General features: G+C 55.1%; 1 protein-coding gene across 1 annotated transcript in view; it reads right to left on the reverse strand.

Moving 5' to 3' along the window:
* Nucleotides 1–328: 328 nt before the first annotated feature.
* LOC144676408 (inter-alpha-trypsin inhibitor heavy chain H6-like) overlaps nt 329–25,495 on the reverse strand; it is a 34,965-nt gene continuing 9,798 nt past the window's right edge. The window contains exons 4-14 of the mRNA XM_078536829.1: nt 23,664–23,911; nt 22,378–22,547; nt 19,574–19,690; nt 16,925–17,096; nt 15,024–16,052; nt 11,339–11,404; nt 10,097–10,137; nt 7,618–7,813; nt 5,752–5,886; nt 1,486–1,884; nt 329–617 (exon numbers count right to left, since the gene is read on the reverse strand). Coding sequence (XP_078392955.1) covers nt 370–617; nt 1,486–1,884; nt 5,752–5,886; nt 7,618–7,813; nt 10,097–10,137; nt 11,339–11,404; nt 15,024–16,052; nt 16,925–17,096; nt 19,574–19,690; nt 22,378–22,547; nt 23,664–23,911 — 2,821 coding nt within the window. The 3' untranslated portion in view covers nt 329–369. The remainder of the gene's footprint in view (nt 618–1,485; nt 1,885–5,751; nt 5,887–7,617; nt 7,814–10,096; nt 10,138–11,338; nt 11,405–15,023; nt 16,053–16,924; nt 17,097–19,573; nt 19,691–22,377; nt 22,548–23,663; nt 23,912–25,495) is intronic.

Genomic DNA, 25,495 nt, shown 5'->3' on the forward strand with positions numbered 1-25,495 from the left:
GTGATGGGGGTGGGGTAGTGGGACGAGCTGGGTTGGCCCTATCAGGGCGCCAGTGGGGGAGTGGATGGGCCGAATGGCCTCCTGCAGCGCGGCGAAGGGGAACGTGACACCAGCTCGCGCCAGACTTGGCGAGGGAGCCGTGAAGCTCGAGGGGCCGACCAGGTCAAAGAGGCGTCCGGAGAGGCGGGTGGAGCAAGACGGTGAAACGCGGTAGCCGCCATTTTGGAGGTGGTTGGCGGTGGGGAGGGGGGGACGTTTTAGCAGCGCGAGGAGTCGGGGGGGGGAGGAAACAGCCAAGACAAAGCCCCGGTCACACCCCGGAGAGAGGGCCGGAAGCCGCCGGGCCGGGGAGGGGAGGGAGGGAGGGCCTCAGGCACCCGGGTGCCGCGGCACGATGTAACCGGCGTAGGGGGCGTCCAACAGGCGGGCGACGTCCTCCCGGCTCACCAGCCAGCACGGGGCCCGGTGAGCCGGCAGCGGCGAGTCCTTCAGCGTCCGGCTGGTCAGCGTCGCGGCCACCCGGCGACCTCCACGGCTCAGCTCGGCCCCTTCCAGCTCACCGGCTTTCCCAGGGACCGTCCGCCTCTGGAGACGGAGGTCATCCCGCTCGAACTGACCTGAAACCAAAGCACCACGTCCGTCAACACGCCACGGTTACCCGGGACTGAGTTACAGACTGGAATCTAATCGAGGGGTTCGGGGGTGTTTATATATAGAATAACAGATACCCGGGAGTGAGTTACAGACTGGAATCTAATCGAGGGGTTCGGGGGGTTTGTATATAGAATAACAGATACCCGGGAGTGAGTTACAGACTGGAATCTAATCGAGGGGTTCGGGGGTGTTTATATATAGAATAACAGATACCCGGGAGTGAGTTACAGACTGGAATCTAATCGAGGGGTTCGGGGGGTTTATATATAGAATAACAGATACCCGGGAGTGAGTTACAGACTGGAATCTAATCGAGGGGTTCGGGGGGTTTATATATAGAATAACAGGTACCCGGGAGTGAGTTACAGACTGGAATCTAATCGAGGGGTTCGGGGGGTTTATATATAGAATAACAGATACCCGGGAGTGAGTTACAGACTGGAATCTAATCGAGGGGTTCGGGGTGGTTTATATATAGAATAACAGATACCCGGGAGTGAGTTACAGGCTGGAATCTAATCGAGGGGTTCGGGGGGGGTTTATATATAGAATAACAGATACCCGGGAGTGAGTTACAGACTGGAATCTAATCGAGGGGTTCGGGGGGGGTTTATATATAGAATAACAGATTCCCGGGAGTGAGTTACAGACTGGAATCTAATCGAGGGGTTCGGGGGGGGTTTATATATAGAATAACAGATACCCGGGAGTGAGTTACAGACTGGAATCTAATCGAGGGGTTCGGGGGGGGTTTATATATAGAATAACAGATACCCGGGAGTGAGTTACAGACTGGAATCTAATGGAGGAAGTGATAGGGTTTTCACTCACCGAGCAAGCCTCGAACGTGCTGGGAAAGCCCGTCACCCTGGACGATGTAGAAGCCGAGATGGTTGAGCTGGAGGGCGGAGGGGTGGGTGTAGCGGTGGAGGAGGATGAGGAACTGGGTCTTCTCGCCCACCCAGACGTTGACGCAGGCCTTTCTGGACACCTCGACCCTCAGGCCGGGCCGGCTGGTGACCGAGCGGGGCTCCCACGGAATGCTGAGGCGGCCCTCCCCTTCCAGGGCCACGCCCGCCCGGCCGACCTCGAGCCGGTAACCCCCGACCCCCGACCCCGCCGCCGCCGGCCTCGCCACCCGCACCGAGATCCGGTCGATGAATGTCCGGGGCACGTCCTGGTGCTGCGGGTTGGCCGGCGCCCCCACCAAGTGGGCGTCGACGGTGACCCCTGGGGGGGGGAAGCACATCGAGCAGGTCGGACGGGTGAATCGTTGACCGTCGCTGCGCTTACCTGGAGGCCGTTCAGCCCATCTGTGCCCGTGCTGGCCCCTCTGAAAGAGCTCTCCAATTAGCCTGCCACACTTTCCCTCACTCTTTCCTTCCATCGCCCTGCACATTTTTACCCCCTTCGAGTATTTATCCAACTCCCCCCCACCCCCCATTTTGGGGCGTGAACCCAGATCACAACTCCTGGCCGCGTCAAAACCATCAAATCCTCCTCATCTCCCCCTGCCTGGCTCCCTTGTCTTGAGGCTCGGTCACTAGTTCCCAGCAACACTGGGGTTGGGGGCCTAGTGGGTAATGTCCCTGGGCTTGTGATCCACACTCCGGGAGACCTGGGTTCGAATCCCATGACAGTCATAAGACATAGGAGCAGAAATGAGGCCATTCGGCCCATCGAGTCTGCTCCGCCATTGAATCATGGCTGATAAGTTTCTCGACCCCATTCTCCCGCCTTCTCCCCGTAACCTTTGATCCCCCTTACCGATCAAGAACCTATCTATCTCGGTCTTAAATACACTCAATGACCTGGCCTCCACAGCCTTCTGTGGCAATGAATTCCATAGATTCACCCACTCTCTCTGGCTAAAGAAGTTTCTCCTCATTTCTGTTCTAAAAGGTCTTCCCTTTACTCTGAGGCTGTGCCCTCGGGTCCTAGTCTCTCCTACTAATGGAAACATCTTCCCCCACGTCCCACTCTATCCAGGCCTTTCAGTATTCTGTAAGTTTCAATCAGATCCCCCCCCTCATCCTTCTAAACTCCATCGAGTATAGACCCAGAGTCCTCAAACGTTCCTCATATGTTAAGCCTTTCATTCCTGGGATCGTTCTCGTGAACCTCCTCTGGACCCTCTCCAGGGCCCAGCACAGCCTTCCTGAGATACGGGGCCCAAAATTGCTCACAATATTCTAAATGTGGTCTGACCAGAGCCTTACAAAGCCTCAGCAGCACATCCCTGCTTTTATATTCTAGTCCTCTCGAAATAAATGCCAACATTGACACCGGTGGAATTTAAATTCAATTAACAAAATCTGGAATTGTAAAGCCAAGTCTCAGTGATGGTGGCCATGACGACCATCATCAATTGTCATAAAAACCCCATCTGGTTCACTAATGCCCCTTTAGGGAAGGAAATCTGCTGTCCTTACCTGGTCTGGCCTACATGGGACTCAAGACTGCACAGCAATGTGGTCAACTCTCAGCAACCATGAGTCACTCGGTTTGAGGGCAGTTAGGGTCACCATTATGGGGCTGAGCTTTCAAATCCAGATTTATTAATTGAATTCAACATCCTGGGGGTTTACCGTTGACCAGAAACTGAACTGGACCCAGCCATATAAATACTGTGGCTACAAGAGCAGGTCAGAGGATGGGAATCCTGCGGAGAGTAACTCACCTCCTGACTCCCTCAAAGCCTGTCCACCATCTACAAGGCACAAGTCAGGAGTGTGATGGAATACTCCCCACTTGCCTGGATGAGTGCAGCTCCCACAACACTCAAGAAGCTCGACACCGTCCAGGACAAAGCAGCCCCAGCTCGATCGGCACCCCATCCACAAACATTCACTCCCTCCACCACCGACGCACAGGGGCAGCAGTGTGTGTGTACCATCTACAAGATGCACTGCAGCAACTCGCCAAGGCTCCTTCGACAGCGCCGCCCAAAACCACCACCTCTACCACCTAGAAGGACAAGGGCAGCAGACACACGGGGAACACCCACCACCTGCAAGTTCCCCTCCGAGCCCCTCACCATCCCGACTTGGAAATATATCGGCCGTTCCTTCACTGTCGCTGGGCCAAAATCCTGGAATGGGCCTCCTCCTGTTCCTGTGTAACAGGCTCAAAAGGGGGCTGAATGTGTCTCCTCCTGTTCCTGTGTGACAGGGTCTAGAGGAGATTCGGATGGGCCGGTCACTCCTGGAGTTACCTGGGTGGGTGTCCCTGGGGTGTGCACCTGCCTCCTCCCTATTGGTGCCCGAGGGTACCTGGCTGACTCCTTGAGGAGAAGGGGAAGCTGGAGTGAGCTCGAGCTGCCTTGCACCCCTCTTGCGTTGACACTTTTGGAGGCTAACTATGGTGTCAGCGATGGAGTTTGGCCCACGCAGCAGTGCAGGAGTGACTTCTTGCACCAAGGTCTCCATGGCGGCCGCCATCCTACCAGTGTTGCCCTTGGCACATTGGCATGCCGGCACTACCACCTCAGCCCGAAGGCCTTTAAATATGGCACCCGGTTTACCGAAGGACTGAGGTGACGGTGGGGCGAGCGACTCACAGGACATCCCACCAGCGACCCGGCATCTTTCCCGGGAATGCGTGACTCATTTTGTTTTCATTCACGGGATGTGGGCGTCGCTGGCCGGGCCCAGCATTTATTACCCATCCCTAATTGCCCCCCTTGAGAAGGTGGTGGGTGAGCCGCCTTCTTGAGCCGCTGCAGTCCCCGTGTGGTGTAGGTACACCCACCGCGCTGTTAGGGAGGGTAGTTCCAGTATTTTGACCCAGCGACAGTGAAGGAACGGCCGATATATTTCCAAGTCGGGATGGTGAGGGGCTCGGAGGGGAACTTGCAGGTGGTGGGTGTTCCCCATGTGTCTGCTGCCCTTGTCCTTCTAGGTGGTAGAGGTGGTGGGTTTGGGCGGCGCTGTCGAAAGAGCCTTGGCGAGTTGCTGCAGTGCATCTTGTCGATGGTACACACACTGCTGCCCCTGTGCGTCGGTGGTGGAGGGAGTGAATGTTTGTGGATGGGGTGCCCATCAAGCGGGGCTGCTTTGTCCTGGACGGTGTCGAGCTTCTTGAGTGTTGTGGGAGGTGCACTCATCCAGGCAAGTGGGGAGTATTCCATCACACTCCTGACTTGTGCCTTGTAGATGGAGGACAGGCTTTGGGGGAGTCAGGAGGTGAGTTACTCTCCGCAGGATTCCCAGCCTCTGACCTGCTCTTGTAGTCACAGTATTTATATGGCTGGGTTCAGTTTCTGGTCACACACACACACACATACACACTCACTCTCTCCCACACACAGACACACTCTCTCTCTCTCTCTCACACATACACACTCTCACACACACACACACACTCTCTCTCACACACACACACTCTCACATACACTCTCACACACACACACACACACACACACACACTCTCTCTCACACACACACACTCCCTTACACACACACACTCTCTTACACACACACGTTCTCTCACACACTCTCACACACACACACACTCTCACACACACACTCACACACACTCACACACACACACATGCACTCTCTCACACACACTCACACACTCTCTCACACACACACACACTCTCACACACACACACACGCTCACACACACACTCTCACACACACTCTCACACACACACTCTCTTACACACATACACACACTCACACACACACTCTCAGTTTCTGGTCAATGGTAATGAGGTGGTGTTGGGGTGAATTGGTGTGAAAAGCGGCCATTGCTGCATTGGGTAAAACGTCACTTTTATCACCCACTACTGCACTTAGTGCAAACCTGGGATAACTCCACTCAAACACACACACTCACTCACAATCTCTCTCTCTCACACACACACACTCTCTCTCTCTCACACGCTCTCTCTCTCTCACACACACACACGCTCTCTCTCTCTCTCACACACACATGTACGCGCACACATATGCGCACACACACACACACACATATACGTGCACACACACACACACACATGCACATGCACACGCACTCTCTCAGACACGCGCAAACAAACACTCTCGCTCGCCTGCCTCTCTTGCCCACCCGGCAGGTGACTGCCCCCTGTACCTGAGAGAGGGTCCTCGACCAAGCGCAGGGTGTCGTCCGCATGCCCATCAATGGTGAAGCAAATGCTCTCGTCCGAGTGCGGGATCTTGACCACAAAGTGAGGATCGCCATCCACTGATAAAGAGAAACGGAAAGATGGAGAGAGGGAAAGGGAGAGAGAGAGAGAGAGACCCATGGAAAAGAGAGTCAGAGAGAGACAGAGAGTGACAGAGAGAGAGGGAGACAAACCGAGACAGACAGAGAGTGACAGAGAGAGAAAGAGAGAGACAGAGAGAGAGAGACAGCGACAGAGAGAAAAAGAGAATGAGAGACAGAGAGAGAGCGAGAGACAGAGACATAAAGAAAGAGAGAGGGAGAGCGAGAGAGAAACAGAGTGAGAAAGACAGAGAGACAGATAGAGAGATGGAGAGAGAGAGAGAGAGAGAAGGCGACAGAGAGAAACAGAAAACGGAGATGGAGAGATAGAGAAACAGAGTGAGACATTTTTGGAACACCTTTTGTAGGGCCCCCGCCATACTGACGTGATGGGGGATGCCCCAACTCTGAGATGAACACGACCAATACTCCTGGCTGACTTGCCCCTGGGTTATAAGAATTTCCCGATGGGAATAACGAGGATTGTACAGTTCCTGTCCGGTGCAGTCACACAATTCAGTGGTCATGCAGTTGGTGGTTAATTATGTAAAGTCACCCACAGCTCAGTGTGTCTGAATCCAGGCCCAACTCTCTATGCAGGGTCAGTGCTGAGGGAGGGCCGCACTGTCGGAGGGTCAGTGCTGAGGGAGCGCCGCACTGTCGGAGGGTCAGTGCTGAGGGAGCGCCGCACTGTCGGAGGGTCAGTGCTGAGGGAGCGCCGCACTGTCAGAGGGTCAGTGCTGAGGGAGCGCCGCACTGTCGGAGGGTCAGTGCTGAGGGAGCGCCGCACTGTCGGAGGGTCAGTGCTGAGGGAGGGCCGCACTGTCAGAGGGTCAGTCCTGAGGGAGCGCCGCACTGTCGGAGGGTCAGTGCTGAGGGAGGGCCGCACTGTCAGAGGGTCAGTCCTGAGGGAGCGCCGCACTGTCGGAGGGTCAGTGCTGAGGGAGCGCCGCACTGTCGGAGGGTCAGTGCTGAGGGAGCGCCGCACTGTCGGAGGGTCAGTGCTGAGGGAGGGCGGCACTGTCGGAGGGTCAGTCCTGAGGGAGCGTCGTGCTGTCGGAGGGTCAGCGCTGAGGGAGCGCCGCACTGTCGGAGGGTCAGTGCTGAGGGAGCGCCGCACTGTCGGAGGGTCAGTGCTGAGGGAGAGCCGCACTGTCGGAGGGTCAGTGCTGAGGGAGCGCTGCACTGTCGGAGGGTCAGTGCTGAGGGAGCGCCGCACTGTCGGAGGTGCTGTTGGTCAGAACGACCCGAGTCTCCCTGTCTGTCCTCCCAGGTGGATGCAACAGATCCACAGCCATTAGCGGAAGAAGATTACCGTGTGTGGGGCGGGGGTTGTGTGTGTGGGGGGGTGGGTGGGGTGGTGTGTGGTTATTGGGAGTGGGAGTTGTCCACAGTGCCCTCGGTCTGATATTTACCACTCAAGCAGCATCACTAATAAAAACAAAGGACCGATGATCCAATGACCAGTGCTGTTGGTGGGATCTTGCTGTGCACAAATTGGACACCGTTTCCTAATTGACAACAGTGATGCGAGAAGAAGCTGTTCAGCGCCTTGTGGAAGGCGTTGAGATGTCCTAAGGCCAAGGGCTGGACGGTGGGGGGGTAGTCCATGACTTCAGCAGGCCATTAGCCCCTTCCGCACCTCCGTCTGCCCAGGGGTCGGCCCTCCCCCACACTCCACGCCCCCCCCAACGCCTCCCCACCCCCCCCCACCCATTCCACCACCATCACCAGCTCCAATCGCAATCTTCCCCTGACCAGGCAAAACCACAGGAAGACGGGCGGGTGGGGGTTCCTGCATCCACCACACGGGAGATGACCGAAGCCTTGGGCCTACAAGATGGCTGCCGCCTTCCAGGGTTGTCCGCCCTCCGGGATTGGCCTGGAGTCTCCGGGAATCGAAGGTCAATCTCCGGGGCAACAGACCCTGGACATCGGGATATAAAAACAAACACTTTTTTTTTGTCATCTTCTTCGAATATTTCTCTTTCCCAGATATGAAAATCTTGAAAATCGTGGTCAACGGTTGTTTGGCTGATGACAGTCAAGCATCATCTGATTGGAGCCTTTCGGCTTTCCAATTGGCGTAGGGAGGCAGCGTGTCACAGTGATGGACGTGACGGCTGACCAATGGCTGAAGCGTGGGGGCAGGCCATGCGACGAAACCCCCCCCAGGTTGGCAACCCTCCCGACCTCCCGCCCTGCCCTAGCAACGCCTTGGGCCGTCGAGGAGCCAGGGGTGTCTCGGAGTTCCCGGGAGGCACCAGTCCGAGTGGAACTCTGGGCGGAGTGGGGAATCAGAACACGGAGAGGTTGTGGGCGTGTTCCTACTTCACTGCTTGGCCGTTTCCCGTCACTCATTGGACATGGGAGGGTGCCACAAAATGGCTGTCCCCCACTTGGAGGGATGATATACCCTCTAGGAATGGCATCCAACCAGACCATGGTAACCCTGGCAATGAGGGTGGGAGAAGCTCTCTGCCTGGTTAGGGCTCAGTTGTTGGCTGGGGCCTAGTTGTTGGTGGGGTCCTAGTTGTTGGCTGGGGCCTAGTTGTTGGTGGGGGCCTAGTTTTTGGTGGAGGCCTAGTTGTTGGTTGGGGCCTAGTTGTTGATGGGGGCCTAGTTTTTGGCTGGGGCCTAGTTTTTGGCTGGGGCCTAGTTGTTGGTGGGGGCCTAGTTGTTGGTTGGGGCCTAGTCGTTGGTTAGGACCCAGTTGTTTGTTGGGCTTTGTTGTTGGTTGGGACCTAGTTGTTTGTTGGGGCCCAGTTGTTGGTGGGGGCCTAATTGTTGGTTGGGGCCTAGTTGTTGGTGGGGGCCTAGTTGTTGGTGGGGGCCTGGTTGTTGGTGGAGGCCTGGTTGTTGGTGGGGGCCTGGTTGTTGGTGGGGGCCTGGTTGTTGGCGGAGGCCTGGTTGTTGGTGGGGGCCTAGTTTTTGGTGGGGGCCTAGTTGTTGTTTGGGGCCTAATTTTTGGTTCGGGCCTAGTCGTTGGTTGGGCCCTAGTCATTGTTTGGGGCCTAGTCATTGGTTGGGGCCTAGTCGTTGGGTGACACCTAGTTGTTGGTTAGGGCTTTGTTGTTGGTTGGGGCCTAGTTGTTGGTTGGGGCCTAGTTGTTGGTGGGGGCTTAGTTGTTGGTGGGGGCTTAGTTGTTGGTGGGGGCCTAGTTATTGGTGTGGGCCTTGTTGTTGGTGGGGGCCTAGTTGTTTGTTGGGGCCTAGTTGTTCTGCACCAGCAGTTAAAAGCAAGCCTTGTGCATCAATGGTGCTGTAACTTCTTCAAAGAATACATGGGTTTTGCAATCTCCTTTTCTCCCTGACTCCTCACAACTGCATGCCACCACCATCCCCTTACAACTGATAATCACCAGTTCAAACTTACCAGAGGAAAGGATTGACATTGAGGGTTCGACTGCCTTTCCAGTTGTTAAACCGTGTACAAGATAGTCTGCCAATTTGAGAAAAGTGTTACATATTTTTCATCTTGCCACAGGACTTAAAAACCTACTTACTTTCAGTCCCAGGACAAGTACAGCACAGGGTTAGATACAGAGTAAAGCTCCCTCTACACCGTCCCCATCAAACACTCCCAGGACAGGTACAGCACGGGGTTAGATACAGAGTAAATCTCCCTCTACACTGTCCCCATCAAACACTCCCAGGACAGGTACAGCACGGGGTTGGATACAGAGTAAAGCTCCCTCTACACTGTCCCCATCAAACACTCCCAGGACAGGTACATCACGGGGTTAGATACAGAGTAAAGCTCCCTCTACACCGTCCCCATCAAACACTCCCAGGACAGGTACAGCACGGGGTTAGATACAGAGTAAAGCTCCGTCTACACCGTCCCCATCAAACACTCCCAGGACAGGTACAGCACGGAGTTAGATACAGAGTAAAGCTCCCTCTACACTGTTCAATCAATGTGCTCTAACCATCACCGACGTAGGACCCTCTCATCCCCCTTGTTTTAAGCGAAACTCTACTCTGGGTTGGACTGACCAGACAAGATGGTGACAATATGCTCCTAGTTTGACCGGTTTCTGCTGCAGTACCTCTGGAGTCCGATTGAGATAGCCTGGGACAAACCCCAGCCGACGCCGAGCAATGATGTGGAGTTACCCCCCCACCAGCCTGGCTCCTCATCCAGTCAGGGTCATGGGGTGAAAGGTCACGCGCACGCCAAACATATCGCAGATCCACCAACTCTTACCCATGTCCTCTTGTCTACGGCGTCCCAGTCGAGGTCACCAGCTGTAACAAGATGAGCGAAATTCAGGTGTTAATGGCCGCTCGCTCCCGCAGAACGTTTAAGTGCACTGAGAAAGGCGCCGTGCCATGGAATCTTTTGCCCCCGCACTCATCAGGACAAACACAAGAATAAAAAAATTTCAAAGACACACCGCTATGTGTACGAAGAGGAGGGAATGGCGCTGATAGGTGGGCGATTCGGCTCTGAGCGGCCAGGGCATTGGCACGGAGTAAGCGCCAGCGATCTATTGGGCTCCCCAAGGTTGCCGGGGGATTAAAAAAAAAATAAACGGTGCAATCCTTCAACATATTACACTTGTTCGCACAGCACGGGTCCTTCTGTATGATTGGATGTCAACTCGAGCGAGCATAAATGAGCTAGGCCGATTATCTTAAACTGGTTCTCTTCGTAGCTCCTAGCGCACTCAGGATTGTGCAATAGTTGTCGCTCGATCGTGGATTCACACCTAACAGCGGACGTTTTGTATTAGGTTTTCTGAGCGTGAGCCGCTTGTGGACAGTCTCTGCTCTGCCTACCACGGACAAAGGAAGCAACGGGTTGATTGATTCGATCAGCCAATTGCTGGGATAAACGGCCAATGTACCGGGCAACACGCCGACATGTGATCTGGCTCCATCTACACTGTCCCCATCGAACACTCCCAGGACAGGTACAGCACGGGGTTAGATACAGAGTAAAGCTCCCTCTACACAGTCCCCATTAAACACTCCCAGGACAGGTACAGCACGGGGTTAGATACAGAGTAAAGCTCCCTCTACACCGTCCCCATCAAACACTCCCAGGACAGGTACAGCACAGGGTTAGATACAGAGTAAAGCTCCCTCTACACTGTCCCCATCAAACACCCCCAGGACAGGTACAGCACAGGGTTAGATACAGAGTAAAGCTCCCTCTACACTGTCCCCATCAAACACTCCCAGGACAGGTACAGCACGGGGTTAGATACAGATTAAAGCTCCCTCTACGCTGTCCCCATCAAACACTCCCAGGACAGGTACAGCACGGGGTTAGATACAGAGTAAAGCCCCCTCTACACTGTCCCCATCAAACACTCCCAGGACAGGTACAGCACGGGGTTAGATACAGAGTAAAGCTCCCTCTACATTGTCCCCATCAAACACTCCCAGGACAGGTACAGCACGGGGTTAGATACAGAGTAAAGCTCCCTCTACATTTACTTACCATAATAATCAGAGGCTCCATCTACTGGTACAGGTTCAGAGTCTAAAACGAATTCTACACGTTCATCTGTTGGGAATAAGACAATAATGAACATACAAATGCTGGGAGTCTCCAGAGGTTACATTGAGCAAGGAATAAGCATCAAATTGAATCACGATAGCCTTGGCCATTTGTCATTACCCTAGTGTTGGGTGGATGTTAGTTGGTGAAATTCCAGAAGGCTTTTGACAAAGTTCCACATGAGAGGCTGTTAACCAAAATGAGAGGGCACAGAATTGTCGGCAAATTGTTGCACAGAATGAGGCCATTCACCCCATCGTGCCTGTGCTGGCCCCTTGGGAGTGCGAATCACTTAATTCTGCGTCCCAGACCCCCTGCTCTTTCCCATAGCCCCTTCAGTGAAATTATCCAATTCGGTTTTGAAAGTTACTGCTCAATCTGCTTTGACCGCCCTTTCAGGCAGCTTGTTCCAGATCACATATAAGAGAATAAGAATACAAGAAGTGTGGGCTGCAGTAGGCCATTCGGCCCCTCGAGGCTTCTCCCCCATTCAATAAGATCACAACTGATCGGATTGTGGCCTCGACTCCACTTTCCTGTCCGGCCCCCTCACACCCGCAATAACCCTCGACTCCCTCGTCGATCAGTAATCTGTATAACTCGCCCTTCAATGTATTCAGTGACCCGGCCCCCACTGCTCTCTGGGGGGGAGAGAATTCCACAGACTGACCACCCCCTGTGAGAACAAATTCCTCCTCATCTCCATCTTCTAAGGGAGACCACTTTCCCTGAGAATGGGGTTAGATACAGAGTAAAGCTCCCTCTACACCATCCCCATCAAACACTCCCAGGACAGGTACAGCACGGGGTTAGATACAGAGTAAAGCTCCCTCGACACTGTTCCAATCAAACACTCCCAGGACAGGTACAGCACGGGGTTAGATACAGAGTAAAGCTCCCTCTACACTGTCCCCATCAAACACTCCCAGGACAGGTACAGCACGGGGTTAGATACAGAGTAAAGCTCCCTCTACACCGTCCCCCATCAAACACTCCCAGGACAGGTACAGCACGGGGTTAGATACAGAGTAAAGCTCCCTCTACACCGTCCCCATCAAACACTCCCAGGACAGGTACAGCACGGGGTCAGATACAGAGTAAAGCTCCCTCTACACCGTCCCCATCAAACACTCCCAGGACAGGTACAGCATAGGGTTAGATACCGAGTAAAGCCCCCTCTACACTGTCCCCATCAAACACTCACAGGACAGGTACAGCACGGGGTTAGATACAGAGTAAAGCTCCCTCTACACCGTCCCCATCAAACACTCCCAGGACAGGTACAGCACGGGGTTAGATACAGAGTAAAGCTCCCTCTACACCGTCCCCATCAAACACTCCCAGGACAGGTACAGCACGGGGTTAGATACAGAGTAAAGCTCCCTCTACACTGTCCCCATCAAACACTCCCAGGACAGGTACAGCACGGGGTTAGATACAGAGTAAAGCTCCCTCTACACCGTCCCCATCAAACACTCCCAGGACAGGTACAGCACGGGGTTAGATACAGAGTAAAGCTCCCTCTACACCGTCCCCATCAAACACTCCCAGGACAGGTACAGCACGGGGTCAGATACAGAGTAAAGCTCCCTCTACACTGTCCCCATCAAACACTCACAGGAAAGGTACAGCACGGGGTTAGATACAGAGTAAAGCTCCCTCTACACCGTCCCCATCAAACACTCACAGGACAGGTACAGCACGGGGTTAGATACAGTCATCGGGGAATGTGACATCTTTGTACAGTCGCAGACTCTCCCCCTTGCCTTCAGGGACGCAGTGTCTTTTGTTGGTTTATTCCCAGTAGTGTGAGCTGTAAGACTCATACCTGATTATTGAGTTGACTTACCACTGGCAAACTTCACCCACGCTTACTTACCATAATAATTAGTGTCTGGTTTTGATCGTAAAGTTATCTCTGTTGGCAATAAAACAATAATGAACGTTCAAATGCTGAGGGTCCACAGAGGTTATATATACATATGAAAAAAACATCAAATTGACCCACGATAGAGACAGCCATCTGGGTTGGGTGGGGATGTTAGTTAGATGAACTTGCAGAAGGCTTTGGACAAAGTTCCACATGAGAGACTGTTAACAAAAATGAAAAGGCATGGAATTGGAAGGAAACTATTGCACAGAGGGAGGCCATTCAACCCATCGAGCCTGAGCTGGTCCTTTGGTAGACCGATTCACTTAATTCCACCCACCACCACCCCCAACCCCCAGTCCCTTCCCTACTCTTTCCCCATAGCCCTGTAAAAACAATGATCCAATTCCATTTTGAAAGCTACGACTGAACCTGCTTCCATTGTCATTTCAGGCCGCAAATATTCACTCCCTTCACCACCGACGCACAGGGGCAGCAGTGTGTGTGTACCATCTACAAGATGCACTGCAGCAACTCGCCAAGGCTCCTTCGACAGCGCCGCCCAAACCCACCACCTCTACCCACCTAGAAGGACAAGGGCAGCAGACACATGGGGAACACCCACCACCTGCAAGTTCCCCTCTGAGCCACTCACCATCCCGACTTGGGAATATATCGGCCGTTCCTTCACTGTGGCTGGGTCTAAATCCTGGAACTCCCTCCCTAACAGTGCGGTGGGTGTACCTACACCACAGGGGACAAAATCCTGGAAATCCCTCCCTAACAGCACAGTGGGTGTACCTACACCACAGGGACAAAATCCTGGAACTCCCTCCCTAACAGCGCGGTGGGTGTACCTACACCACACGGGGACTGCAGCGGCTCAAGAAGGCGGCTCACCCACCCACCTTCTCAAGGGGGCAATTAGGGATGGGCATCAACTGCTAGGCCCGGCCGGCGAAGCCCACGCCCCACGAAAGAATATAAAAGAAAATCCTCTGTGTCTGTAATGATCTGGGTGGTGGTGAGGCCCATGGAACTGAGACGCACTCCCCTGGCCCTGTCTACTTGAGGGGCCTGTCCCCTGTGAGTCAAGGTGCCTAACCAGGTGATATCCCGGATACGGGGACTCCCCCGATCTTTTGGCATGGCTACTGGGCTAGCTGGACTTAGGACAAGGTGGCACCCCTGGGGACGGACTAAGCTTTGAGCATGGTGCCCATTCTGACCGCCGGGAGATTGGCCAGGTTCTGGACAACAGCGGGGGCAAAGCATTTGTGGGCCTTGTGCCCACGATGGTCAAGGCCGTTGGGTTTTCATTTTTAAATTCCTTCCTGGGATGTGGGCGTCACTGGCTGGGCAAAAACGCGTTGCCCATCCCCCAATTGCCCCCTGGAGGTTGGCTAGGCCGCTTCGGTGGGGTGGGGGGGGCATTTTTAAGGCTGCGGGGTCTGGAGCCACACGTAGGCCAGACCGGGTAAGGACGACCTCATTAGTGAACCAAATGGAGTTTTTTTCCTCTTGGTTTCATGGTCATAATTTTGTTCCAGACCTTTATTGAATTTGACCATCTGCTGTGGCGGGATTCGAACCCAAGACCCCGGGAGCAATATCCTGGGTCTCTAGGATGCTAGTCCAGTGACAATATGGCTGCCTCCCCCCCCCTCACCCACCCCCCCGCCACCTTTGGCAATGCCCCTGCTCACACCACACCACGGCAGCTCTAGCGGGCGCGCGCGCGCATGCGCTGCTTACTGGCGGCCTGCAGCATCCTGGCGTCCTGCAGCCTGGAGGTCCCGTGGACGGGCGGCGCCGGCCCGGTCGCGGTTCGGCCGGCTGCCGGCGGCGGGGGCGCGCCGAGGGCGGCGGGCTCCCCGCCCCCGGGCGAGGCCGGCGGGCTGCCAGGCGACGGGGCGGGGCCCTGGGCCGGGGTGCCGGCGGGCGCCGGGGGGCGGGGGGTCCCGGCGACGGCGACGGCGGCTGGCCGGGTAGGCCCCGCCCGGTCGGCGGGCCTGACGACCACCAGGGAGGTCAGCGGGGTCACGAAGTTGTACTTGAGCGCCAGGGCGACGGCCCTCTCCCGCAGGAGCCTGCGGCCCTCGGCGTCGTCCGTCTGCAGCCGGGCCTGCAGGAGCCCCCGGATGGTGTGGTAGGCCCAGAGCCTCTGGACGAAGCCCTCGGCCCCCGCCGCCGCCGCCTGGGGGCACCGGGGGCCGGGCCCCGTCTCGTTGAGCCGCACCTCGTTCTCCAGCTCCAGGGCCTCGGCGGAGCCTGAGGCCTGCAGGCGCACCCGGAGGGCCCGGCCCGGCGGGCCCCTCAGCCTCCCGGCCACCACCAGCTCCGAGCCATTGAAGAAGGTGGGGAACCGGGCCCCGGTCAGGTTCTCCACCCGGTTGTCGAGGTACTCGAGCTGCACGTCGAAGAGGAGGGGGCTGGCCACCTCGTCATAGAAGCCCTTGAGCTGGAGGTTGGCGTCCGCGTCCTCGTAGATGCGCCGGGCCACGCCCCGGTTGTCCAGCGCGAGCCGCTGGAGCAGGGGGAAGTCCACGTCGTCGCCGAAGCCCAAGCAGAAGAGGGACAGGGAGCCCCGCATGGCCTCCCTGGCGTTGCCGACGATGGCGCCGGTCGAGGTGACCCCCGCGGTCGGCTCCCCGTCGGTCAGGAAGATAATCAGCGGCACCTTGGTCCTGGCCTCTCCTCCCCCGGCCTGACCGCCAGGCCCCGAGCGGCCGTCACCGTGGAAGACCTTGGCCGCCGCCAGCAGAGCCCCGTTGATGTCGGTCCCTGTGTGGGGGGGGGGAGGGGGGGAAGAGGTGCCGAACGTCAGTGCCAGGGATGGAGGGCAAAAGGGGGAACGCAGATGGAGAGAGGGAGGAAAACAGGGAGGAAGGAAAGAGAGGTAGGGAGGGAGACAGAGACAGAGAGAGAGACAGAGAGAAAGAGAGACAGAGAGAGAGAGGGAGAGATGGAGAGAGACAGAGAGAGAGAGACAGAGAGAGAGAGGGAGAGATGGAGAGAGACAGAGAGAGAGAGACAGAGGCAGAGAGAGACAGAGAGAGAGACAGAGAGAGAGAGAGAGACAGACAGAGAGAGAGAAGAGTGATACCAACGGGCAGAGAGAGAGAGAAGAGATAATAATGGACAGAGAAAGAGACAGACAGAGAGAGAGAAGCGAGACACTGACGGACAGAGAGAGCGAGATGAGAGATACCAATGGACAGAGAAAGAGACAGACGGAGAAAGAGAAGAGAGATACTAACGAACAGAGAGAGAGAGAAAGAGACAGACAGAGAGAGAGAAGAGAGGAACTAACAGACAGAGAGAGGGACAGACAGCGAGAGAGAGAAGAGAGATACTAATGGATAGAGAGAGAAACAGACAGAGAGAGAAGAGAGATTCTAGCAGACAGAGAGAGCGAGACAGAGAGAGAGAGAAGGGAGATATTAATGGAAAGATGGGGTAGAGAGAGACAGAGAGAGAGAAGAGAGATAATAAAGGACAGAGGGAGAGAGACAGAGAGAAAAGAGAGATACTAATGGACAGAGAGAGACAGACAGAGAGAAGGAAGAGAGCTAGTAATGGACAGAGACAGACAGGTGCCTGTCACAAGCTCGGAGAAATCCCTCAGTGAAATGAGGGGGACTGTGTCCACTTACACCCGGAGGGAACAATCATGTTGATGTATTCCTTGGCCTTCTGCACGTTCTGTTTGGTGGCTTGTGTAGACTGGTTCACCTTCCACACCTCAATGATGTCTGAGAAGGTGATAATGTTAAAATCGTCGTCAGGTCGAAGGTCACTCAGGATGGTGTCCATCGCTTCCTTTGTCTGAAAAGCAAGTTCCATTGGGAGTCCAATCACAGAAAAAATGTTCCTCCCCAAACCCCCTCCCTATCTCTGTAACCTCCTCCAACCCCTACACCCCTCCCTATCTCTGTAACCTCCTCCAACCCCACAACCCTCCCTATCTCTGTAACCTCCTCCAACCCCACAACCCTCCCTATCTCTGTAACCTCCTCCAACCCCACAACCCTCCCTATCTCTGTAACCTCCTCCAACCCCACAACCCTCCCAATCTCTGTAACCTCCTCCAGCCCCTACAACCCTCCCTATCTCTGTAACCTCCTCCAGCCCCTACACCCCTCCCTATCTCTGTAACCTCCTCCAACCCCTACACCCCTCCCTATCTCTGTAACCTCCTCCAGCCCCTACACCCCTCCCTTTCTCTGTAACCTCCTCCAGCCCCTACAACCCTCCCTATCTCTGTAACCTCCTCCAGCCTCTACAACCCTCCCTATCTCTGTAACCTCCTCCAGCCCGTACAACCCTCCCTATCTCTGTAACCTCCTCCAGCCCCTACACCCCTCCCTATCTCTGTAACCTCCTCCAGCCCTTACAACACTCCCTATCTCTGTAACCTCCTCCAACCCCTACACCCCTCCCTATCTCTGTAACCTCCTCCAGCCCCTACACCCCTCCCTATCTCTGTAACCTCCTCCAACCCCTACACCCCTCCCTATCTCTGTAACCTCCTCCAACCCCTACACCCCTCCCTATCTCTGTAACCTCCTCCAGCCCCTACACCCCTCCCTATCTCTGTAACCTCCTCCAGCCCCTACAAACCTCCCTATCTCTGTAACCTCCTCCAGCCCCTACAACCCTCCCTATCTCTGTAACCTCCTCCAGCCCCTACACCCCTCCCTATTTCTGTAACCTCCTCCAGCCCCTACACCCCTCCCTATCTCTGTAACCTCCTCCAGCCCCTACACCCCTCCCTATCTCTGTAACCTCCTCCAGCCCCTACACCCCTCCCTATCTCTGTAACCTCCTCCAGCACCTACAACCCTCCCTATCTCTGTAACCTCCTACAACCCTCCCTATCTCTGTAACCTCCTACAACCCTCCGAGATCTCTGCGCTCCTCCAATTCCGGCCTCTCGAGCATCCCCCGATTCCCATCGCTCCGCCATTGGCGGCCGTGCCTTCAGCTACCTGGGGGGCCCTGAGCTCTGGAATTCCCTCCCTAAACCCCTCCACCTCTCTCTCTCTCTCTCTCTCTCTCTGTCTCTCTCTCTCTCTCTCTCTCCTTTAAGACGCTCCTTAAAAACTGACCTGTTTGACCGAGCTTTTGGTCACCTGTCCCTAATATCCCCGCGTGTGGCTTTGGGTCAGGTTCTGTCTGATTTACATAGAAACACAGAAACTAGGAGCAGGAGAAGGCCATTCGGCCCTTCGAGCCTGCTCCGCCATTCATTATGATCATGGCTGATCATCCAACTCAATAGCCTGCTCCCCGCTTTCTCCCCATATCCTTCGATCCCTTTCTCCCCAAGATCTATATCTAACTCCTTCTTGAAAACATACAATGTTTTGGCCTCAACTCCTTTCTGTGGTAACGAATTCCACAGGCTCACCACTCTCTGGGTGAAGAAATTTCTCCTCATCTCAGTCCTCAATGGTCTACCCCATATCCTCAGACTGTGACCCCTGGTTCTGGACTCCCCCACCATCGGGAACATCCTTCCTGCATCTACCCTGTCTAGTCCTGTTAGAATTTTATAGGTTTCTATGAGATCCCCCCCACCCTCATTCTTCTGAACTCCAGCGAATATAATCCCAACCGACTCAATCTCTCCTCATATGTCAGTCCCGCCATCCCAGGAATCAGTCGGGTAAATCTTCGCTGCACTCCCTCTATAGCAAGAACATCCTTCCTCAGATAAGGAGACCAAAACTGCACGCAATATTCCAGGTGTGGTCTCACCAAGGCCCTGTACAATTGCAGCAAGACATCCCTGTTCCGGTACTCGAATCCTCTGGCTATGAAGGCCAACATACCATTTGCCTTCTTTACCACCTGCAATGCTTACCTTCAGCGACTGGTGTACGAGGACACCCAGATCTCGTTGCACATTCCCCTCTCTCAATGTATAGCCATTCAGATAATAATCTGCCTTCCTGTATTTGCTACCAAAGTGGATAACCTCACATTGATCCACATGATACTGCATCTGCCATGCATTTGCCCACTCACTCAGCTTGTCCAAATCACACTGAAGCATCTCTGCATCCTCCTCACAGCTCACCCTCCCACCCAGCTTTGTCTCATCTGCAAAATTTGGAGGTATTACATTTAGTTCCCTCGTCTAAATCATTAAAATATATTGTGAACAGCTCGGGTCCCAGCGCCGACCCCTGTGGTACCCGACTAGTCACTGCCGTGGGGTGACCTGGGGAATGGTTTACTAGGTTACAGGTACTATATAAATGCAGGTTGACATGAGTTGAAATACTTTGCAGATGTACCTGTCTGATCTTTCTTCCAATCATCGATGTACTGATATCTATGACAAAGACCACGCTCTTGGATACGACAGGCAAAGTGGTTGGGGCGAAGTAGTGAACAAAATAGCCATTGAAGGTCTGGGGAGAGAGGGAGAGTCTTAATCGATAGCCTTTTACACCAGAACTGGTTAAAAAATTTATCATCCACATTCATCCTTCGATGAGTCTCGTTCTCGCCTCTTGAGTGGAAGGTCACACATTCGAGACTCCAGTCCGCATACTCACGCTCTGGGAATCCAGGCCCGACACTCCCCACTGTTGTCAGTGCTGAGGGAGCGCCGCACTGTCGGAGGGTCAGTGCTAAGGGAGCGTCACACTGTCGGAGGGTCAGTGCTGAGGGAGCGCCGCACTGTCGGAGGGTCAGTGCTGAGGGAGCGCCGCGCTGTCGGAGGGTCAGCGCTGAGGGAGCGCCGCACTGTGGGAGGGTCAGTGCTGAGGGAGCGCCGCACTGTGGGAGGGTCAGTGCTGAGGGAGCACCGCACTGTCGGAGGGTCAGTGCTGATGGAGCGCCGCACTGTGGGAGGGTCAGTGCTGAGGGAGCACCGCACTGTGGGAGGGTCAGTGCTGAGGGAACACCGCACTGTCGGAGGGTCAGTGCTGAGGGAGCGCCGCACTGTCAGAGGGTCAGTGCTGAGGGAGCACCGCACTGTGGGAGGGTCAGTGCTGAGGGAGTGCCGCACTGTGGGAGGGTCAGTGCTGAGGGAGCACCGCACTGTCGGAGGGTCAGTGCTGAGGGAGCGCCGCACTGTCAGAGGGTCAGTGCTGAGGGAGCGCCGCACTGTCAGAGGGTCAGTGCTGAGGGAGCGCCGCACTGTCGGAGGGTCAGTGCGCGCTGTGTTCTGCTCACAAGTGGAAGCAAGGCTGGACCACGTGACACACTTCCTTTCCAGTGATGCCGCGCTGCTTTCCCACAGAGGCCCTAACGGCAGAGATCCAAGCGCTGGCTCTTCCAGATTTAACCTCACAGAGACCCTGTTTCTTTTCTTCGAAGGTAAGGGCTGTTATCCTTGAATCTCGATTGAAGTGTGGTGCTTTGGAAAGGGACCTGGCTCTGTGCGCGAGGGGTGCGGAGAGGTCCGACTACAAATGGCGATTGTGCACTGGGCTGCGAGTGTGTTGGAAAAACAGGATGCCCAGTCTGCGTGCGAAGGCAGGCGAAGCTGGGCCAGCTTCAAAGCCGTGAACCACTTGCCAAAAACAACCTGCAACCTTTTGCTGCCACAATAGGCTCTTTCATCCCAGTGGTTGGCCAGAGTTAGGCAGCTCAGCTCGCCTCCCCCACCCACCCCCCTCCACCCTGACATACACACCCCCACCCTCCGCCTGCCCGCGTCCCATTCGCCCCATTCCCCACCACCCCCCTCCCGCCCCCTGTCCCGGCTCTGTCCTTCTCGACCTGTCCCTCCCGCACAGTTCGGGGATCGAGTCTCGGCGGAGAGAGAGAGAGAGAGAGAGAGTTGGGGGGACCAGGATGTGCAACCATGTGGGGCTGTTGTAGCTGAGGACAGTCCTAAAACTAAGGAAGGTAGACATGCTCACACAGAAATACACACACACACAAACACACACACACTCTCACTCACACACAGACACACACATACACACTCTCACACACACACAAACACACACACAGACACACACGTCCACACACACACACTCTCTCACACACACACAAACACACACACTCACACACACACACACACACATCCACACACACACAGACACACACATACACACACACAGACACAGACACACACACACACATAGACACACACACACACATAGACACACACATACACACACATACACATGCACACACACACACACACACATACACACACACACACGGACACACACACATACACACACACACCCGGACACACACACACACACACAGACACACACACACACAGACACACACACACAGACACACACACACATGGACACACACACACACACACAGGCACACACACACAGACACACACATAGACACACACACATACACACACACATACACATGCACACACACAGACACACACACACACACATACACACACACACACATACACACACACACGGACACACACACACACACAGACACACACACACACAGACACACACACACACACACACACATACACACACACACACACATGGACACACACACACACAGACACACACATAGACACACGCATAGACACACACACATACACATAAACACACACACACATACACACACATACAGTCACAGAAATTCACAGGCACACACACATAGACAAAGAAATACAGACACGCAGAAATACACACACACATACACACACACACACACACTGACACACGCACACACATATTCACACCCACAGAAATACACAAACACTCACATAGACACCCAGAAATACACACACACACTGACACACATAGACACAGAAGCACACACTCCCCCACACGCATGCACACTTAGACACACACACATTTTTAAAAAATTCATTCATGGGGTGTGGACAATGTTGTCTAGACCACCATTTATTGCCCCTTGAGAAGAAGGTGGTGTAACAGGCTCAAGAAGGGGCTGAATGGGCCTCCTCCAGTCCCTGTGTTCCGGCCTATTCACTGTGAGCATCGACACGATCGGAGTTTGACCAAATAAATTGCGGCTCGGCTCCCTTTCTCCGCGTACTCCCCCCGGCTTCCCTCGTCCGCCCTCCTCCTCCCTCAGCCTCCTCCGTCCTTCCCACCACTCGCCTTCCCCCTCCCCCCCCACTGACCTGTACGTCCCCGATGAGATCGGCCATGTGGACAGCATAACGGACCACAAAGTCTCCTTGGATCCCCTGGCTGGAGTACAGGGCCTGCTGTTCGGGGCTGGGGGTGAAGCAGACCCGGGCGCAGGTGGTGGTCCGCTCGACCGTGGTGGACTTCAGCACGTCCTGCGTTCCTGGGGAGGGGGGGAGGTGGAAGAGCATCAGGTTGCACCCAGCAAGAGTCAGCCTGCCCTCATCCCCAACCAGGGGGGGACGATTCCCGCGACAGACCACCTCCCGCCACCCCCACCACCGCCCGACACCCCCCCAAGAGAGCATCCTCCTGTTCCTGTGTAACAGGCCCGAGAGGGGCTGAATGGGCCTCCTCCTGTTCCTGTGTAACAGCCTCGAGAGGGGCTGAATGGGCCTCCTCCTGTTCCTGTGTAACAGGCTCGAGGAGGGGGCTGAATGGGCCTCCTCCTGTTCCTGTGTAACAGGCTCGAGGAGGGGGCTGAATGGGCCTCCTCCTGTTCCCGTGTAACAGGCTCGAGAGGGGGCTGAATGGGGCCTCCTCCTGTCCCTGTGTAACAGGCTCGAGAGGGGCTGAATGGGCCTCCTCCTGTCCCTGTGTAACAGGCTCGAGAGGGGCTGAATGGGCCTCCTCCTGTCCCTGTGTAACAGGCTCGAGAGGGGCTGAATGGGCCTCCTCCTGTCCCTGTGTAACAGGCTCGAGAGGGGCTGAATGGGCCTCCTCCTGTTCCTGTGTCACAGGCTCGAGAGGGGCTGAATGGGCCTCCTCCTGTCCCTGTGTAACAGGCTCGAGAGGGGCTGAATGGGCCTCCTCCTATTCCTGGGTAACAGGCTTGAGGAGGGGGGCTGAATGGGCCTCCTCCTGTTCCCGTGTATTTTTCGCCATGGAGGCCGGGCGAGGGGGATCCCTGACGGCCATTTTGGGGTGGATCCCACTCAGAACCTGCGTAGACCCACTTGCGAGGGAGGCGAAGAGGCCCAGCAGGGGCTGGTCCCGAGTAACGTTTGTCAGGGGCGGGGAACGGGGGGGTGGGTTGGGTTGCGGAGGGGAAGGTGGAGGAGCGACTTATGAAGAAAAAAAAAAATCAGGGGCCCTCTCGACCTCCGCCAACGCGGCCTGCTCAGGCCTGTCAGCAGGAGGCCTGAGGCTTCAAAATGGCCGTGGGTCAAAGGTCAAGTCCTCCCTCCCAATCCCCTGCCCCCCTCCCCCTCTGCTGTGTACCCGCCCACCCCCACCCTCCCCCCACTCCTCTCTCCGCCCCGCACGCCCTCCCCCTCACCTTTCAGCCTGTTGTCCAGCAGCTCGCTGGTCCGGAGTGGGAGCACCTCCACGTACTCAATGCCGGTCCTCTCGGCGATGACCACCTCGACGGTCAGGTTGCCCACCACCTGGCGGGGCCGGACGCTGAGCGCCAGCTCGTAGCGGCCCAGCCGCCGCAGCAGCAGCTCCTCGTAGCTCAGCGCGAAGTCGGCGCGGCCCCCGGCCTCCACGTTGACCGCCACCTGGAACTTCTCCATCTCGCGGCCCCTGCGGGCGGACGGCAGGGTGTCAGTCCGCCCCCTCGGCAAACCCCCACCCCCCCCGCACCGCCACCGGGAAGCCGAACACCCGCAGACCGGCCGCCGTCTCCTTTCCCTCGGCGACGCTCAAATTCACCAGAGGTTGTTGAGGGTGTCGCGAGCAAGATGGATAAAGGGGAACCTGTGGACGTGGTGTATTTGGAAATTCCAAACGGCATATTCAAGGGTATTTTGAGATTTCAGAAGGGCAGGAAGAAAGTAGAAGGAGGTGGGGTGGCTCTGTTAATAAAGGATGAGGTCAGCTCAGGAGTGAGAAATGATCTTGGCTCAGAAGATCAATAAGAAAAAAGCAAAGGGAGGAAGTCACTGGTGGAATTGGTCTATCGGCCCCCTGACAGTTGCCACACTGTAGGACACAGTATAAATCGAGAAATAGCGGAGGCTTATAAGAAAGGAACTGCAATAATTGTGGAAGATTTTAATCTTCATATAGATTGGATGAACCAAATTGCCAGAAGTAGCCGGGAGGATGAGTTCATGGAGTGTGCTCGGGGCAGTTTGTTGGGGCAATACATTCTGTAACCAATCGGGAAACGGGCTATTTTAGACCTGGTGTTGTGTAATGAGACTGGATTATTTAATAACCTCATAGTAAAGGAGCCTCTATGTAAGAGTGATCATAACATAACAGGATTTCACATTCAGTTTGAGGGTGAGAAATTTGGGTCTCAGACCAGTGTCTTAAACTGAAATAAAGTCAATTACCAGGGCCTGAGGGGGCAGAGTTGGCTTCAGTGGAATGGGAAAAGAGGTTATAAGGTAAGACAGCCGAGACGCAGTGGCAGGCATTCAAGGAGATATTTCATAGCTCTTAACAAAAGACACATTCAACTGAGGAAGAAAGACTCGGCAAGAAGGATGCCCAGGAAATTAAGGATGGTACCAAATTGAGAGGAAAGATGCACAAAGCTGCAAAGGTTGGTGGTGTTCCAGGCGATTGGGAACATCTTAAACCAGCAAAGGAAGACAATGAGAGAGGGTGAAACTGGAGTACGTGAGGAAGTTGGCAACACACATGAAAACACAGTAAAAGCTTCTGCAAGTACATACAAAGGAGGAGAGTAGCTAAAGTGAGCGTTGGTCCCTTCTGTTAATGTTGAACTTGTTCTGCAATCAAATGCATGCCTTAAATTGGTAATTAAGCATAATTAGGGAAGGTTTATGGAGTCATTGTAACAGGGTGTACACCTGGGTGTCTGGGACGAACTGGGAGAGCCGGTGACTTTGCTTTGCTGTTTCGATGAGCCTGTTTCAAGGTGTGGGCTCACTTCAGACTCTCAATGTACAATTGTTGGGAATTAACGCCTTAGAGGGTGAGACTGGGGAATTCACGGGGTTGGGGGGAGGGGAGGGGGTGGAATTGGAGAGACGACGGGGGCTATGAACAATTACTTCATACCTTTTCACACAGTAGAAGACGCAAAGACCACCCCGGGGAGGGAGGAACTTCCAAACGACCGTGGTCACTGGGGAAAAGGCACCGGGAAGTCTGACGGGCCTGAAGGCCGGGAGCGCGCGATTGGCCCTCTGA

This window comes from Cetorhinus maximus, unplaced genomic scaffold, assembly GCF_964194155.1.
Source record: "Cetorhinus maximus unplaced genomic scaffold, sCetMax3.hap1.1 HAP1_SCAFFOLD_1574, whole genome shotgun sequence".
Lineage (NCBI taxonomy): Eukaryota > Metazoa > Chordata > Chondrichthyes > Lamniformes > Cetorhinidae > Cetorhinus > Cetorhinus maximus.